Source organism: Girardinichthys multiradiatus, chromosome 6, assembly GCF_021462225.1.
Source record: "Girardinichthys multiradiatus isolate DD_20200921_A chromosome 6, DD_fGirMul_XY1, whole genome shotgun sequence".
Taxonomy (NCBI): Eukaryota; Metazoa; Chordata; class Actinopteri; order Cyprinodontiformes; family Goodeidae; genus Girardinichthys; species Girardinichthys multiradiatus.
In genome coordinates, this window is record NC_061799.1 from 22,914,921 (window position 1) to 22,934,126 (window position 19,206).

The 19,206-nt window shown below is 38.8% G+C and overlaps 1 protein-coding gene and 1 long non-coding RNA gene across 3 annotated transcripts in view; one reads left to right on the top strand and one right to left on the bottom strand.

Annotated features, from left to right (window-relative positions):
• tnn (tenascin N) overlaps positions 1 to 14,020 on the top strand; it is a 60,028-nt gene extending 46,008 nt beyond the window's left edge. The window contains exons 12-18 of the mRNA XM_047367018.1: positions 1,937 to 2,067; positions 5,380 to 5,518; positions 5,607 to 5,758; positions 9,175 to 9,271; positions 9,388 to 9,552; positions 10,048 to 10,211; positions 12,721 to 14,020. Of these exons, the coding sequence (XP_047222974.1) occupies positions 1,937 to 2,067; positions 5,380 to 5,518; positions 5,607 to 5,758; positions 9,175 to 9,271; positions 9,388 to 9,552; positions 10,048 to 10,211; positions 12,721 to 12,873 (1,001 nt within the window). The 3' untranslated portion in view covers positions 12,874 to 14,020. The remainder of the gene's footprint in view (positions 1 to 1,936; positions 2,068 to 5,379; positions 5,519 to 5,606; positions 5,759 to 9,174; positions 9,272 to 9,387; positions 9,553 to 10,047; positions 10,212 to 12,720) is intronic.
• Positions 1,271 to 12,794, bottom strand: LOC124869265. Of its 2 annotated transcripts, none has more exons than XR_007038543.1 (3): positions 12,663 to 12,794; positions 4,161 to 4,304; positions 1,271 to 2,039 (listed from the first exon to the last, which is right to left on the bottom strand). It is a non-coding gene; the product is annotated as an uncharacterized LOC124869265 (long non-coding RNA). The 2 variants fall into 2 exon arrangements; XR_007038544.1 differs by having other exon boundaries at positions 4,155 to 4,304.
• Positions 14,021 to 19,206: the final 5,186 nt, after the last annotated feature.

A 19,206-nucleotide genomic window follows, 5' to 3' on the forward strand; every position in this document is an offset into this window, starting at 1 on the left:
AAACTGTAATTTGACTTATGTTAATTTTGGCATTATGGCTTCTTCCTCACTGAGTGGCCTTTCTGCCCATGTCAGTGCAGGACTGTTTTCCCTGTGAATAATGACACTCTCTTACCAGGCCCTCTCTGCAGTTTTTGCTTTTACTCTGGGGCTGATAGACAGAATCGCACCAAAGCACCTTCATCCTTGGGACACAAAACCTGTCTCCTTCCTGAATGGTATTATCACTGGACATTTATATTTAGTTTTATTTTCCATTGTTTTCATACGTTAATTATCCAGAAAAGACCCATTGATATTTAAAATCCCAATTTAGAAGGGTGTCCTAGCGAAAATGATAGCATCAAGTGCAACATGTGCATAAAAAGTTTACATTTTATTAAACATCAAACTAAATTATAACCAAACAAAAATTAAATGACATGTCTAACAAAATTTAACCAATCTGTATTATGTTGCCTAACATTGTAAAGACATTAGCGTGCCACCTTCAGGTAGCTTGAAATTGTACACAAGGATGAATCAGACAGTCCACAATTCTCTAACAGATATCTTGCCTCGTTTATTTCATATTTTTTTGTCATGATGTGACACAAGGAGGCAGTGTGTTTGTGGCGTTTTCCTAAATCGCATCTGCAGATGTGCCTCTACAAAACTAAAATGTTTTGTATTAACTTGTCAGAGGTTTACAAAACTATGGCAGCATCATCTAATAGTCCTGACTGACCTAACAGTCTCATTCTTCTCAGACCTTGAGATAAAACATTTTGTGTCTTCTTGTACAGTGGATGTAAACATCTGATTTCAACTGTACGTGTTCTTCAAATGGATAACAGACTTGTCAATACTTTGAGCTCTTCTGGAGATGTCTATTGACAAGAGGGCAACTGATTATTTTTAGGTGCTACAAACATATAGTGAACTGCTAAATTCCTAAACAAAAATTAACAAAGATTCCTTTCTAGCCAGAAATAATTCCCACAGACGAGGCCAAGTCACTGGTGACGTTTCATAATTTAGTGTAAAAAGAGGCAGCACATGTGAGCAGCTTGCAACAGGGCTGCCTTTGTGTTCGCCAGACGATCTGTAAAATCTCTGGGGAGCTCTAAGTGAAAGCTAGATCTTTTTCAATTAGGCAGTAAATGGCAGCATTTTAAATGATAAAACTTTCATCATAAATTATCAGGTTCCATCAGTGGCTTTAGACCAGCGTGGTGCTCGCTTCAAACACAAAAGTTATTGCATCAAAAATCATCTGGGTTACATCAAGGCATGTGGTATTACATTTATTTTACTGAGTAACAGCACCATTAAAATGTCAGCACTCTTTCAAACTTTATTTTAAGTTCCGTGTGTGATATCAATAATGCTCAGTTTGCCACTTTCTTGCTTTGTCCTTCCACAAAACTATTTTTATTATTTTTTTCGCAGAAGTTAACTTGAACTTTGAATGCTTTTGAAGTAAAAAAGCTGAATTGTTTATGAAGGTTTTGTTTCTTATGGCGTTGCTTTCTTTAATATTTTGATCCATGGGAGGTTAAAGCCCCAGCTGCTTTAGCTCGCCTCGTTGTATCAAACAAAATATTGCAGCATGTGTTTCACATAACATTTTCAAAGCATTTTAATAAGAGCGAGCAAAGCTGCAAGCTTATCTTCAAACCGTAACTGAGCAGGCAGATGCCAGACATATCTGAGGCACTTCATATAGAGAAAGACTTGAGCGCTACACAAAAGCTACTTAGGCGTATGAAGGGATTAATAGTAGTATATCAGAAAGGACTGTACTCCAAAAGGAAAAGACAATAACAATTTAAAACAATGGAAATGACCAAAAGTTAAACTTCCTTCTTGGGAATTCTTGTATTTTTCTCTCTATAGCAAATTCACTTGAATAAACACAGCTGTAATTCATCCTGATATGCATGCATACTTATAGAAATCGACTCCCCCAAGGACCTGAAGGCTTCAGATGTGACGCTGGATTCAGCTTCTTTGACTTGGGTCCCTCCTCTGGCCGACGTTGATGGTTATATCCTTACCTACAGAGACGAAGATGGAAACTTGCAGGTACTGAACTCTGAGGTTTACTTCACATTGTCTCAACTAAGTAGATAAACAGTACATGTCCTTACAAGTGTCCTATAAGTGTAGATCATTTTCCTTGCAGGTGCAGGTGTGTCTCAATAAATTAGAAGGTCATTGAAAGGTTTGTTTCTTTCAGTAATTCAATTGTAAATTATTTAGATTTATTAAACACAGAGTAATATATTGTTTGTGTTTTTTTATTTTTTTATTTTGAGGAGTATGACATAGTTAAAAAAAAGTTCAAATTCACCTTCTCAGAAAATATGAATATTACATGACAACAATAAAGAAAGCCTATTGAAATGTTTGACTATGTACAGGTCCTTCTCAAAATATTAGCATATTGTGATAAAGTTCATTATTTTCCATAATGTCATGATGAAAATTTAACATTCATATATTTTAGATTCATTGCACACTAACTGAAATATTTCAGGTCTTTTATTGTCTTAATACGGATGATTTTGGCATACAGCTCATGAAAACCCAAAATTCCTATTTCACAAAATTAGCATATTTCGTCCGACCAATAAAAGAAAAGTGTTTTTTTTTATACAAAAAACGTCAACCTTCAAATAATCATGTACAGTTATGCACTCAATACTTGGTCGGGAATCCTTTTGCAGAAATGACTGCTTCAATGTGGCGTGGCATGGAGGCAATCAGCCTGTGGCACTGCTGAGGTCTTATGGAGGCCCAGGATGCTTCGAAAGCGGCCTTTAGCTCATCCAGAGTGTTGGGTCTTGAGTCTCTCAACGTTCTCTTCACAATATCCCACAGATTCTCTATGGGGTTCAGGTCAGGAGAATTGGCAGGCCAATTGAGCGCAGTGATACCATGGTCAGCAAACCATTTACCAGTGGTTTTGGCACTGTGAGCAGGTGCCAGGTCGTGCTGAAAAATGAAATCTTCATCTCCATAAAGCTTTTCAGCAGATGGAAGCATGAAGTTCTCCAAAATCTCCTGATAGCTAGCTGCATTGACCCTGCCCTTGATAAAACACAGTGGACCAACACCAGCAGCTGACACGGCACCCCAGACCATCACTGACTGTGGGTACTTGACACTGGACTTCTGGCATTTTGGCATTTCCTTCTCCCCAGTCTTCCTCCAGACTCTGGCATCTTGATTTCCGAATGACATGCAGAATTTGCTTTCATCCGAAAAAAGTACTTTGGACCACTGAGCAACAGTCCAGTGCTGCTTCTCTGTAGCCCAGGTCAGGCGCTTCTGCCGCTGTTTCTGGTTCAAAAGTGGCTTGACCTGGGGAATGCGGCACCTGTAGCCCATTTCCTGCACACGCCTGTGCACGGTGGCTCTGGATGTTTCTACTCCAGACTCAGTCCACTGCTTCCGCAGGTCCCCCAAGGTCTGGAATCGGCCCTTCTCCACAATCTTCCTCAGGGTTCGGTCACCTCTTCTCGTTGTGCAGCGTTTTCTGCCACACTTTTTCCTTCCCACAGACTTCCCACTGAGGTGCCTTGATACAGCACTCTGGGAACAGCCTATTCGTTCAGAAATTTCTTTCTGTGTCTTATCCTCTTGCTTGAGGGTGTCAATAGTGGCCTTCTGGACAGCAGTCAGGTCGGCAGTCTTACCCATGATTGGGGTTTTGAGTGATGAACCAGGCTGGGAGTTTTAAAGGCCTCAGGAATCATTTGCAGGTGTTTAGAGTTAACTCGTTGATTCAGATGATTAGGTTCATAGCTCGTTTAGAGACCTTTTTAATGATATGCTAATTTTGTGAGATAGGAATTTTGGGTTTTCATGAGCTGTATGCCAAAATCATCCGTATTAAGACAATAAAAGACCTGAAATATTTCAGTTGGTGTGCAATGAATCTAAAATATATGAATGTTAAATTTTCATCATGACATTATGGAAAATAATGAACTTTATCACAATATGCTAATATTTTGAGAAGGACCTGTACTGTACTACATATGCACTCAAAAACTGGTCAAGGTTCCTTTTGTAGGAATTACTGCATCAATGCAGTTTGCAATGGAGGAGATCAGCACGAGGCTATGCTAGGATGTTAAAGAGGTCCAGGTTGCTTTAATAGTTACCTTTACCTTGTCCACATTGTTGTCTCTGGTGTCTCTCATCGTCCTCTTGACCATTCTCCAGAGATTATCGATAGAGTTTAGGACCATGGTGATACCATGGTCCTTACACCAGGTATTGGTACTTTTAGCATTGTGGTCAGGTGCCAAGTCCTGTTGGATAAAGAAATCAGCATCTATATAAAGCTTTTCAGCAGAGTAAAGCATGAAATGCTCCGAAATTTGGACTTTGGACTTGACAGAAAACAATGGACCAACACCAGCAGATGGCATGGCTCCCCAAATTATCACTGACTGTGATAGCTTCACATTGGTCCTCATGCCACTTGCATTGTGTGCCTCTCCATTCTTTCTCCAGGCTCTGGTATCTTGATTTTCACATGGATCACAAAATTAATTTTCATCTAAAAGGGGGACTTTTGACCCCTGAGAAACAGTCCCGTTCTCCTTCTTCTTACTCTAAGTTAGACACTTATTATTATGTGTCTGGTCGAACACTAGTTATGCAACAGTTGTAGCCCATGGACATGTCTGTGTGGGTGTGGGTTCTCTTGAAGCTTTAACTCCAGCCTCAGACTGCACCTAGTGATTTCTCCCCAAATTCTTGAATGGGCTTTGCTTCACAGTCCTCTCTAGGCTGGGGTTCTCCCTGTTGGTTGTGCAGCTTTTTCTACCACACTTTTCTTTCCACTCAACTTTACATCAATATGCTTGGATTCAGCACAGTATTTGGTATTATTTTAGTAGCTCTAAGCCATCAAACATACAGAAATAAATGCATGGGATCCATAATTCTGGGTATATATACACTTTTGAAATTGAATTATTGAAATGAATTGACTTTTCAACTGTATTATTATGCTTAATTAGGCTTAAAATAGAAGTTTTTTAATTTCTGTGTCTTTTATCTTATCAAATGATGAAACAACTGTAAAAGCAGAATCTGGGGAACATTTCATATTCTTTTCTCATATTTTAAAGGCTATAACTGATTCCTATAGTTGTAAAAGCTATATTGAATTTAAGTGCTTTGAAATGCTGACCTCTTGTGGCCACAAATGTAACAAATCTTCTAGGTGCTAACAATGAATGAATACATCTCATTTAAACCTTCAGTTGACTTAATGATAGGAATTTTAAGAAGATCATTATCAATGTACATATTGTAGAAACACACAAGTTTTCAGTAAGGTCATTCAGCTGTATTTTATTTTATTTTTTTCACTAGGTTGTTGAAAAAAGACTTGAAGCCAGCAAGAGAAGCTTCACTGCATCCAGCCTGGAGATGGGAAAGAGATACATTGTCACCATTGTTGCCTTTAGGGGCAGCAAGAGGAGTAAGGTCGTGCAGACCGTCTTTAAAACAGGTCTGTTTTCTTAAAAAAAAAAACTTTCTGCGGTTTGTCATGATTTATTTATTTTTTATATGACTGTCCTTCTCTGTTCTTTTATTAGTTGAAGTTCTGTACCCCTTCCCCATGGACTGTGTACAAATAATGAAGAATGGCAATAAAAACAATGGCATCTATATCGTCTACATCAACAATAACCGGTCTAAGCCAATAGAAGTTTACTGTGACATGAGCACTGATGGCGGTGGCTGGCTGGTATGAAAGTTTGACTGACTTCACAGATATTATATAAATATATAATGCAGCGCTGTGAAAATGCTTCTGCTTTTGCACTTTTGTCACTCTTAAAGGTTTAAAATCATCAAAGTTTTAATATTAGACATAATGATAAGATGAGAAGATGGAAAAAAAGGATTAAATAACAGTTTTATTTGTTAAAGGGTAAACGCTCTTATTGCAAACACAGCCCTTTGTGAATTTCTTTCCTTGTTGAATCGTGAATTTATTGTTATGAACCACATTTAGTTTAATTTGACAAGCCACACCCATGCCTGATTTATGCAAATGTAGATTTAGGAAGTCACTTAAATCAAGCTTGCCTGATAACATGAACTTGGCTAAAAGATCTCCAAAAGCAGCATATCATGATTGTCTAAAGCAGTGGTTCTCAAACTTGTGGTGTTGCACCCCCCTTTTAAGAGTAAATATATTCAGTTTCCCTCATCTCAACAGAACCTCAACAAAATGGGTCAAAAGTTAAACTTTTATTAAAAAAGGCAAACAAAAATATGACTATTCTTCTTCAAAACTGATATAAATAATAGAAAGAATGTGCTATCGAATATTTTACAACAGTAATAATAAAGTTGTTTGTTCTAAAAGAAAAGAATACTTTTGGCAGCAAAGACAAATCAGTCAGTTAGTATCACAATATTACTACAATAAGCCTTTTAATAACCCTAACAAGTGTGCACCTTTTTAATGCAAGAGTAACAAGATGCATTGTCCTCATTTGTCTTTGTTCTGGTTATATCTGACACGTTGCCTATTTTTTTTTTGTCCCAGTCAAATATTTCTCTATTTTACAGACAGAATACCCTCTCTGGATCTGTCTGTGTTTCTCCAGCTTGTTTGGGTATTGTGTCACCCTCAAATGAGTCAGAGTCCTCTGACATTCACATTAATTGCGTGTGGGCGCTGTATTTTTTGGACAAATGGAAAAAAAGGCAGGCCTGTTCTTGTGCCATAGTTTGAGAATGACTAATCTCAAGAAACTCAAGAGTAGATGACAAACAAAGATACTAGCATCTATTACTATGTGAAAGACCTTGAAGGCTTTAAGAGTCCAGCTGTAAGAGGTGAACCTAGGCAGGATTGGCCAGCTTGCCAAAATTAGTCCAGTAGTTTATTAACAACTTATATAGAAGGACACAAAAGAACCCATAAGAACATCTAAACCATCCCAGGCCTCACTTCTCTTATTGAACATCAGTATTCATGATTCAACAATAAGAAAGAGAATGAGAGAGCGCCATTGTTTAAACAATAGATGACCAAAGGGCTATCAATCATTTGGCATAAAACATCCTGTTTTGCTCTAAGACTTATGGGAAATATTCTCTGGACTGAGGAGACAAAAGTGGAACCTTTTGGAAGGTGTAGGCAAAACTAACACAGCATTTTAGAAAAATAATGCTGAAAAGGAATATGTTTCTGTATTCTTCTAGCATCTTGTATTCTCTTCATCCTTTGTTCTGTCCTCTATTCTTTTCTCCTCCTCTCCCTTTTTCCTTTTTGACCCACCTCTCTCTCTTTCTTGGTTCTTTTTTTTCCCTTTTCGTTTCCATCTCCTTGTCCATTGCAATTGAAATGATCCCAAAGCAGTTTCCAATAAAGATATATATATATATATATATATATATATAGTCATCTTCCGCTTATCCGGGAGACCGGGTCGCGGGGGCAGCAGATTCAGCAGAGACACCCAGACGTCCCTCTCCACAGACACCTCCTCCAGCTCCTCCGGGGGGGAGCCCAAGGCGTTCCCAGACCAGCCGAGAGACATAGTCCCTCCAGCGTGTCCTGAGCCGTCCCCTGGGCCTCCTCCTGGTGGGACGTGCCTGGAACACCTCCTGAGGAAGGCGTCCAGGAGGCATCTGGTATAGATGCCCGAGCCACCTCAACTGGCTCCTTTCGATGTGGCTCCCGGCCATCCGGGAGGGGCTCTACTCCGAGCCCCTCCCGGATGGCCGGGCTCGTCACCCTATCTCTAAGGGAGTGCCTGCCCACCCTACGGAAGAAGCTCATTTCAGCCGCTTGTATCCGGGATCTCGTTCTTTCGGTCATGACCCAAAGTTCATGGCAATAGGTGAGGGTAGGAACGTAGACCGACCGGTAAATCGAGAGCTTCGCTTTTCGGCTCAGCTCTCTCTTCACCACAACGGACCGGCACAGCGCCCCCATTACTGCGGCAGCCGCACCGATCCGTCTGTCGATCTCCCGCTCCATTTTTCCCTCACTCGTGAGCACGACCCCGAGATACTTAAACTCCTCCACTTGAGGCAGGAACTCCCCTCCAACCTGAAGAGGACAAGCCACCTTTTTCCGGTCGAGAACCATGGCCTCTAACTTGGAGGAGCTGATCTTCGTCCCAGCCGCTTCACACTCGGCTGCGAACCGCCCCAGCGAATGCTGTAGGTCTTGGCTAGAGGGGGCCAGCAGGACACCATCATCTGCAAAAAGAAGAGACAAAATCCTCTGGTCCCCAAACCAGACCCCCTCCGGCCCTTGGCTGCGCCTAGAAATCCTGTCCATAAAAGTTATGAACAGGACCGGTGACAAAGGGCAGCCCTGCCGGAGTCCAACAGGTCCGACTTAGTGCCGGCATTGTGAACCAAACTCATGCTCCGCTTGTACAGAGACCAGATGGCCCCTAATAAAGGGCCCCCGATTCCATACTCCTGGAGCACCCCCCACAGGGCATCACGAGGGACACAGTCGAATGCTTTCTCCAGGTCCATAAAACACATGTGGACCGGATGGGCAAACTCCCATGAACCCTCGAGTACCCTGTAGAAGGTATAGAGTTGAGGTACTCAGGGTGAATCTCATCCACCCCCGAAGCCTTGCCACCGTGGAGCTTTTTAACCACCTCGGTGACTTCAGCCTGGGTGATGAAAGAGTCCAACCCCGAGTCCCCAGACCATGACAGCCCCACAACATCCAGAGACTTGAGGTATATATATATATATATATATATATATATATATATATATATATAAATTGGGGCGTTAAAGCGTGATCCGTAATGCTCCACTTGTGAAAATAAATCTGTTGGGCTTCTTCTTGGGACTCAGACAACAATTCTGAGTGCTACTCTGCCAGACAGGACAGGTCAAAAGAAAAAATAAAGAAAAGGAATGCTATAGCCACAAATAATGGTGGTAGTATAATGGTCTGGGTTGAAATATCAAAACAAAAAAACAATTAAATCTGTAAAGAGGCAATAATTTCACAGCACAATAAACCAGTTTGCAAAACACAAAATATGGGTTACAGGTTTTCCAGCAGATTTGAACGTGAACTTTATTTCTACTCAGTGTATGAGTATTTTTTAAAATCTTTTTCTAATCCAACTCCTGTCAACAAAATGTTGTTCTTGCTTCTTTAAGGTATTACAGCGCCGTAATACCGGCAATCTGGACTTCATGAAACGCTGGAAGCAGTACATAGCAGGTTTTGGCAACCTAACAGAGGAGTTCTGGATTGGTGAGCAATGTGGAGTTTTTATTTTGGTGGGGGAGATGTGAAACATGCACATATGAGCCATAATTGTGCACCATATCCTCCCTTCAAATTCTTCATCTGTTTATCTGCCCCCTCAGGTTTGGATAAGATATATGAGCTAACCAACACTCCTACGCAGTATGAGCTTAGGTTTGACTTGGGCCTGGGCTCGGAGAGGACCTACGCTGTATATGACAACTTTAAGATTGCTCCGATCAGACAGAAGTTCAAGCTCACTATTGGCAAATACAGAGGGACAGCAGGTGGGTCTCACAGTAGCAGCATATAGAAGACTGGGACTGGGAGAACTGGAAGCACTCTGCTTTCACAAATTATAATTTATTTCTAACACCCACATACAGTGATGCATGCTGAGAATGTGATGGCAGATTTAGAAAAAAAAACACTGATGAGGACAGTGATGGAGGGTTTTCAAGCTCTGTGTACCCCCAACCATTATGCAAAAACACTTCAGCACTGTGTGAGATTTGTTTCAAAAGGTTACAGTAAGTTAGACAGCAACTGTAAAGAGAAGGCGGTTCATAAAACATACAGGATTTAAATATGCTGCAAATCCACACACTCATAATGAGATAGATGATCCAGTTTGCAGAAACAGCATATACTACAGGACTGAATTATCTCCATACTTTTATAATTGTCTCTGCTTCTAAAAACATGACTCAGAAAACATAGGCAGGTGAATATTTGTTAATACAGTATAAACAGTTCATGAAAATCTAATTAATGGCTTTTAGGTGATGCCATGACCTATCACCAAGGCCGGCCCTGGACCACCATAGATTCAGATAACGACATCGCTTTGACTAACTGTGCCGTGAGCCACAGAGGAGCATGGTGGTACAAAAACTGTCACTTGGCCAACCTCAATGGTAACTGGGGTGACAAAAGGCACAGTATGGTAAGTAAACATGGAGGAGACTCTGCATCTCTTGAATGGTTTGTGTAATGTGAAATTAGATTTTTTATTTTTTTTTGTCAGAAGTCCAGTCAGATCTGAATATGTGTCTGTGACGTAGATGAAAGCAGTTGCAAAATTAGTGCAGCAAAGTAGCTGCCATTTGCTGTGAATATTAGCCTTTGGCCATCTTTCAATGAACCTCTGGAAAGTTCTCTTAATATTGGAAAACCATTTCAGGTGACCACCTCATGAAGCTCATGGAGAGAATGCCAAGAGAGCAAAGCAGTCATCAAAGCAAAGGGTGGCTATTTTGACGAATCTAAAATATAAAAATGTTTAGTTATTTCACACTTTTTGTTCACTACATAATTCCATGTGTGTTCATTCACAGTCCTTATGTACAGCACCTTGAGTGCCTTGTTGCCAAAAAGCGCAATATAAATATACTTGACTTGACAGTTTTGTTGCCTTGGGTGAGAACCTACAATGTAAATAGTCTTGAAAATAAAGAGACCCATTAAACAGGGAACAGGACCTCTCCACTTAGATCGAAAAACAAAAAGTTCTTCAATTATAGAAGTATTGTTGTAGAATTGTCTCCAGAATAGTACTGAGCATTCAGTCTTAATCACCCTCAGTTGTAAAATAGTTTTTTTGACGTTACTAAAAATGTTGTCATTGAGGTTTAGTTTTAAAGCTTTTATAATTTTCCACTATGTAGAGCATCCATAGCACGTATTTGCACTTCCTAGAAAAGAGTGTTAAACGTTATTTTTTAGAAGCATAATCTCACACTTTTTCAGAAAAAAATCCACTTTACATTTTTGTGCATTAGATCACTGGGATTATCTGGGATCTTTTATCAGTTTGTTGTCAACATAACTTTATATAGTCTGACTGGAATACTGCATACAAAGGAATTTTTAACCTCATATCTTTACACAATCTCTCTAACCTATCCAGACTTCTGCTTTATGTATGGTTCTTCAGATTCCCCCACACGTTTTCAGACCCAGTTTAGGTCTGGAGACTTAGATATCTATGAAAGAGAGTTGATTTTCTATGTGGAGAAGTATTTATGTGTTAATTTGGGCATATGTTTTAAATCTGTATCGTACCGAAACACCCAATGAGAACTTTTCTGAGCACAACATATTTTATTTAAAATACCCTGGTATTTTAAAGAGTCAATAATACCAAAAACTCTAACACAGCTTTTGGGAGAGAAACAAGCCCACTGTATCACAGATCCTCCACCATACCTAACAGTGGGCATAGGATCCTTTTCCACTTATGTAACCTTGTTTCATTCCTGACTCTCCTCAAGTGTTTGTTCTCAAATAGCTCAGTCTTGACGTCATCTGACCAAAGCCTTGTAGAATTTTACAATTTCCAAATGTTAAAGTTTTTAATAGTACAGGCCATAAAAGGCTTTCTCCTGGCATTATTCCCAAACAACTCAGTGGTATGTAAATAGCTTCTGATAGGTCCATTGGTTATTAAGGACATTTGGTGACCACAAGATGCTACTCTTTGCTGCAGTTGTCTAATAGTAATCTTTAGAGATTTTTGTGATCACAGTCTTTATCCAGCCTTGTTTGTCACAGTTCCAGTGGCTTATAGAAATAGACGTCTGTATTCATTAAAAGTTCATAGAAAACCTCATAATTGCAAAACAAATGTTGAGATTTATTGGGCTTCCGATAATGGTGGCACCTCTGGGTCTGTGAAAAACATGAATGTCTATTTTTCTGGGATTTTATGCTACTGGAAACAAATATATATATTTGAAGACTTTCTACACATCTTCACTACGGGAGCCAATAACTGCTCATGGAGCTGTATATCTCCACTAACGTTCTACAGAAAGCTTTAATTTACATGCAACTTTGGTCATAATTATAACTATTACATCAGCTGCAGTACTTAAAGCTGTACCGTTACACAACTTTTAAAAAAACAAATCATGGATTTTTGGGATCTTTTACAGCCAAAAGACAGAAACAAATTGCTCAGCATGAGGTTATTTCTCTGTCAGTAATCAAGACAACTTGCTCCAAGCCATCTGCTCATTGTTTGATTTAAGGATTGTTGGGGAAAAGCCAAAATGACTAGAAACCATTATCAGCTAATAAGAAAACACATTTCTAGTGCCAGCTTCAAAGCAGCAGTGTTTGTCAGTATGCTGAAACAACAACAACAGTTATTATGTCTTAGAGAGATGGACACTTCAGAAAAAGCCAGGGGATTTCTCTGCTCTTGTCAAGATTCCACCCGTAGCATCGCTGCTGCAGATGTCTACTGCAGTGTTTGTTGCCAAAATGCAATAACAGTCATGACAGGTTTGTACTCACGTGATATGGACCCTGAGGCTGGTATTTATTACTTTCTCTTATTCTGCTTGTCTGTCATGCCACTTTCTTTCTGCATAATTCTGCAAAATGCTGTTACCTTTATCTGTCCTCTCCCTCCTGCTCGTTTTTCTTCTGATCTGCTCTTTTGCTGTTAGGGAGTCAACTGGGAGCCATGGAAGGGACACGTAACATCCCTCGATTTCACTGAGATGAAGATTCGACCAGTGGGAGCATTGTCCAGCAGAAAAAAACGATCACGGATGACCAGAGAGAAAAAAAGCAGAGTCTCAAACACCCACAACAAGTAGGAGTGGGGCCGAAAACAGCAGCAGAAGCAGTCAGAGCCATCAACCTTTGATCACAGTAGATTTTGGTGTTTCTGTACATATGTAGATACAGACCTGACCACACAAAGATTTTGCAGACACATGTGTCTCAACGTTTGTATAATCTTTCAAAAAAGAACTACAGCAACTTAAAACAATCGACAGTAACTTATTTTGTTTGTAAGCAAATCAGAAATCCAAGGTTTAGTGTGATTGTGGGAAAATGCTCCGCAAGAAACTTGCTTGATGTTAAAATGAGGTTGAACAACAGCGCGCTAGTTATAAATAACATGTAATTTTAGAAAATCATGTTCTACTGTTATTTTAGACAAATTAACTATAAAGCAGGAAAAATATGATGCCAAATAAAAAAAAATTCTCCTATTGTTATATTATTCCTAACCATGTTTTAAACTCATATCAGTACCCCAGTTTACTTGTAGCTGCATATCCTTAGAGCTTTAAGAAAAGGCAACAAAACGACTTGTGTGTTTAATTAATGGATGGTTTGTTGGCTGTTGAAACATGTGTCCTTACTCTATTGATTATGCTGCCACTGTGCATCCAACACTGTCAGATTACATAAACTGGTATGACACCAGCCAGAAAATAACAACTGATTGCAGCCTCGAATAGCCAAATTGCTCCTGCTTTACATTCATATGATGGCGGACAGCTCATATCAATCAATGAGACGTGTTCCCATCAAATGTCAATAACAATGACATTTGTTTGTGCCGTCCTCGAGAACTGAATAACCAAACTCCCATTTTTAATCTGGAAAGCTGACAGAAGCTATTAATGTTGCGCTAGCTTCTACTTTGCTTAATTAGATTTTCTTAACACTTTTATCACAAACACAGTTTATGTGACAAGGACATAGACCACATAAATCAACCTTTCAGCCAATCTGCCATTATGAATTTGCAGTTGCTGGACTTCACACATTTTGTGATGCTACAAAACTTTCCATTTTAATAGTTTGCAGCCAATTAGAATCAGAAAATCTTCAGCTCAGAACTCAAATATTACAATTTTCTTTACTAAATATATTGTTAAACTGACATTATAAATCCTTTTTAACTGTAGTGTCATTTACACAAAATAAATCTTTTTTTGTATGAGTTCATTGCTTTTGTCTTCCTCTTTATTGAGTCATATATTGTGTTCTGTGGTTTCCACCCCTCTCTAAGAACTGGATGTGGGGTAAATGTTTAGAAGAAGTCCTAGGAGAAACTAATTAACACAGCTATGATTTATTTTAGCTTTCTATCTGCGGTAGGAAAGTGGGACCCTGACAAATCTCGCCTGGAGTCTAATAACGGACAAGCGTTGCCTGGGCCACTAGGCATTATGAAACAATATTACTGTGTGTGTGTGTGTTTTAAATAGAAGTGTATCCGCACATTGACAGAGTGTTATGGTTTTAAGTTTAATTATAATATCAGGCCAAAGTTTTGCTGAACCCAGTTCAGTGGTGGTTTCTCTGTGAATGGCACCCTGGGGGAACTGAGGGAGTCCTTTTTCTGGTTCATAAACAGCGGAACACACACTTACTCCCCCGAACAAGCCCATTTGACAAAAAAAAAGAAAAACTTTCTTATTATTAGAAACACTTTAAGAAAAAAATTATTGATATATTCATTTATCAGCTTCTATGGTTTTTATACTGGTGATACTTGGGCTGCCTTATGTGGTACTGAGGAGAGATTTTGGCACGATTACATTATTACAAACTGGCTAACAAATAAGTTGTACAAGCACACTGATCTTTGTTCCATTAAAGACATCTTAAAAGAAAGGTTTACTGGAAAAATTTTGAAAAATACCCATCAAAAATTGAAATGCACAACATGGAACATGTGTTGGTTACCACTTATATTGAATTTACCTCTGATGTTGAAATTTGGATCACATTATCACTTTCAGTTTGAATGATATTTAACCCAACCTTTAATGTGTTCCAGTTGGTTAAAACACAGTAGGGTATGCTAATAAATATGCCCACCAGCCAGGCTAACTACTGTACTGAAACACAAGCTAATAATCCATCTCCCTGCATTTCTCCTTTTAAACAGCAAGATTGCCACTAAAGGACAATGTATAACAATATATGAAATTCTTAACCAAATTAATCTTTAAAAATTCAAATAGTTTTAACTGCACTTATCACTAAGTTAAAATGCAAACAGCCTTTTTTGATTTTAAAGGTTGGGGTCGGTAAGAAGCTTCTAACTTTCCCACTCGGAACTCTCAGTTTAGGGACCTGTCTGTTTTTCCATCTTGAAACTTGAAAATGTCATCACCAATAGATAAGAACTTATAATTTTATAATTTTAATGTTATACAAGATGAAAAACTAACAAGGTGTTGCACTACAGTTTTACAAAAACTGTCAACATGATGGTATTTGAACAATGTGGTGTTACGTAATATAAAAAGTTTAGAACCACTGATCTAAATGGATAAAGTGATTTCTACCATAATTTTATGAAAACTAAAAATCCACTTTTTCTTATACAATGATTTTAAAAATCAAACTGTGTTTTAAAGCAACAATAATCACAGTAAAGTTTTAATGAGTCTATATTAAGGTTTTTAAGCTTTATTCAATTTAAGGTGGTCCTAAAGAAATAAAAGAAAGAAAAGAAATACACTCAGGAAGGTTTTTTTATATGTTTTATAAGTAAAATGAAGGTTTGAAAAATCCCTGTTTCATTGGGTTGCAGAATATATCGCGACAGTGTGTGCAGTATTATTGTAAAGGACTGTTTGGGCTGCAGTAATTGTTGGCTAAATATTCCAAGTGTTCTGAACTTGTATTTTACATGTTGGTGCAATATTTAGTCAGTTGGACAGTCTCACAGCAGCAGATGCTCACAATGGACACTGATGACTTTGCTGAAAATGCTAATAGACACAGAGTGATGGGCGCACAGATGAGATAAGACAAAAAAGGCACATATCGCATATGATACCATCATCGCAATGTTTACCAATATTATTGCTATTGCAATATATTCTAATGTCGTGCAGCCATACTGTCCAGTATAGAATTATTCAGATTTTGACATAAATTGCAGCTCAGATTCCTTACAAAATCAGAAAAATAGTTGTGTAATTTAGTGATGAGTGAGAAGCTGAGACATAGCACCTTTGGCAGCATTCAGCAATATTCACTGCCTTCCCATTTACATGAACTGGATATGCAAACAAGCGATAGAATGCTCTTTGGTTTTTATGCCATGAACATCAACCCTCTACCCACTTCAGCTCTTCTGTGCTGTCTGGTACATTAAGCCATATAAACCATGTCCAAAATGGCTACTGCCCCTATTTAAGTGATATTTTCTGTTTTTGTAAACTAGTATTACAAATATTACAAATGTTACAATCGTCGGTGTCTTTTGCTACTCAGCGGTTGTGAAGGCCTGTACAGACTCTGTGCAGGAACAGACTAATTTGTTCTCTGTCCCAGGGCTGCAAGAACAAAATTTCATAATTCTGTTTTTTCCTGCCTCTCGCCCATAGACTGCTGGAGATAGGCACCAGCTCCCCCGCGACCCACTATGGAATAAGCGGTAGAAAATGACTGACTGACTGACTGACTGTTTTTTCAGCCCTGGTTTGGAAGTTCTTGCAGCTTGTTCTTGACACGTATTTTAGGCAGAACCTTTTTTATGTCTGTTATCCAAGAACTATCGTGTGACTGGTCATAAATATGAAGTGGGCGTGGTACATGAACAAATAGTGGGAGTGGCCTATGGGGACTTAACCAGGAGTTCTGCACTTGAGTTTATGTGAAATGTGTGAAGTGGTCTGGCTATAAAGAAATTTGTTCTAGTTCTTGTTCTTCTTCGAGCAAAATATCTAATCTCTTTCATCTTTAAAAGAAATTAATGCAGTTCTTAAACCCACTGCAAAATATTTTCTCAACTGAAGCTCTGCATATTCTGTATTTCACAAACATTCCCTATTAAAGGCATTTTAATCTTTGTTACAAGCTGAAGTAAGCATATGATTTGTAGCTTCTGACAGTGCTGTTTCACTGTTAATGTTTTCCACCCGAAACAGCTGTGAACTGATGTTTGAACAGCCTTATATGAGTTTAACTGCTGGATGGCTGTTGGGCAGTATTTCCTGTGAAAATAGGCCAAGGAGAACCCATCCAGCGTTAAAATAAATAAAGAATTGTTTTAAAAATACTCGTATCATTATTACTTACAGTTTGCATCGTCTTTTTCTGTAAAACCCAAAATGTTGTTATTAACTTAATTCATGTGGATATGACAAATGTACAGAACATAATGAGAGCATAACACTGGATCCCTGTTGCAAAGGATTGGAAAGGATAAGACGCTCAAGATGGAGCTTTTCACCTTCTCTCTTACCTGTTGGCTTGGCAGATCAATAGTTGGCAGATCAAATTATTGGTCCGTGTCTTTATTGCTGGTGAGGAACAGCTGCTGCAAATGCTGTTTGGTTGGAACATCTACCTCTTAGTCAGCTTATTTGTGCTTATTAGATGTAGGACATGTTTGCAGCTCTGCTTTTTGTTTTATGTTGAGGCTCTGATTTTTTTAGGCTGGCTTAGTTAAAATAAAGCAAAGCTGCCTAGTAATGCTGATGTGTAACTATATAAGTGAAGTGGGTAAAACCTCCTTTATCCATAATCTCAGCTAAATAATTGGCTATGTTGAATACATTCAGTGGTCTATCTGCTGCAGCTGCATGTTTTGCTTGTAGTGTTCAGCAACACATTAATCTTGTTTTCTATCAACTTGCCTGGGCAGCTGTGCTGAGGAAATATTAAACATATCTGTCAACCAATAATTGCTTTAAAAGTCTATTTTTACTGTGCCAATAACATAGCTAAACCTTCATTCTTGTTGGGTAAAACTATAATCTTACAAAGGGAACCAAAAATGCAACATCGGATCTGGTCAGCGGCACAACGTTTTAAGGTTCACACACTTTTTAAGTGCTGTTTGGTCCTCTAAACTGCACAAGCTAGACCATGTGATCTCTGATTGCCTTTAAATATAGAACCACAGTTTCCAAACTACAGCGCTTTCATCATGGTGAGTTAAGTAACTGCCCTTGCTGGAAAATGATGACTGTTTGCTGTCTGGTCTTGAAACTATTTCTCAATTCTCTATCACATAAGCTACAGATGGCAAGAGAGCACTGGCTTTCTTAGCAGGAACCATTTTTACACAGCTAAAGGATATATAAAACACACCAAATCACCTAAAGACCAAAAAATTCAGATCTAAGATATAACGTAATCAAACCAGACAGGAGTTTTGCAGTGTTGTTCCAAGAACAACGACCAAGAAAGGATGTGAAGCGATAATGTTGTTTGCGGTTTACTCATCAGAATCAATCAGAGTCTGAGAAGGCAGCTGCATAAAATGACAGCAAATATCTTTAGCGTTGTATTTTATTTCAGATGGGAATGGAATGTCTCACAAGGGCTCACTGATGCAAGTGGCTGTCTGAGCCAGTGACAGCAAATTACTTTAAGGAGATTGGTTCCTACCATTGCTTTGAGAGGTAAGTGCTCTGCTCAGTGCAAGAATAAACAGAAAGTGAGAAGAGCTGGCCGGCATCCCCTCTTCTCTTCGCCCCTGTTTCTGTATGTCTACATATATATAGAGGACAATATGAGTTTGGTGACATACACGTGCCGTTTGTTTGCCTGTGCCACTAAGGTCGACGCTCTCCTCAAGTTTCAAAGTGACACGGTTTCTTCCATGCAAGACCTTGGTTAGGAAACCAGGGAGTGTTTGTTTAAAGAGGTAGTGTGTGAGTGTGGAGAAAAGCTACACAAGAGAAGGGTTTATGTTGAACTCATACTGTGTTCATTAGATTCATTAAACATTTGATACTTTATCATAAAATTAAAATAATTTAAATCATAAAAGCATACATCAAAAAAAGAAAACAGTGCCTCAGCAAGAGATCTATTAGACCCTAATTTCATAGGGGATTCCTCCAGGCCTATTAATTATTCTGGATGTTAGCACTAACATTTTGTGGTCTTTATCGCTTTTTTGACTTATTATAGAAGATACGTGTTATAATATCAGAGATGCTATATAATAATAATATGGTATATAATACATAACTATAGTTTCCAAGCAGTGGAAAATAACCAATGGCAACTGGTGAAAAACATTCTTGGTGGGGCGGATGTAACAATAAATTTATCTTCCTACTTCAATATATAAAATGGAATCAGCAGTGAGACGATGAATGCAAATGAACAGCATCCCTTTCATCAAGCATAGTAAATGATCCCTATTGGTATAT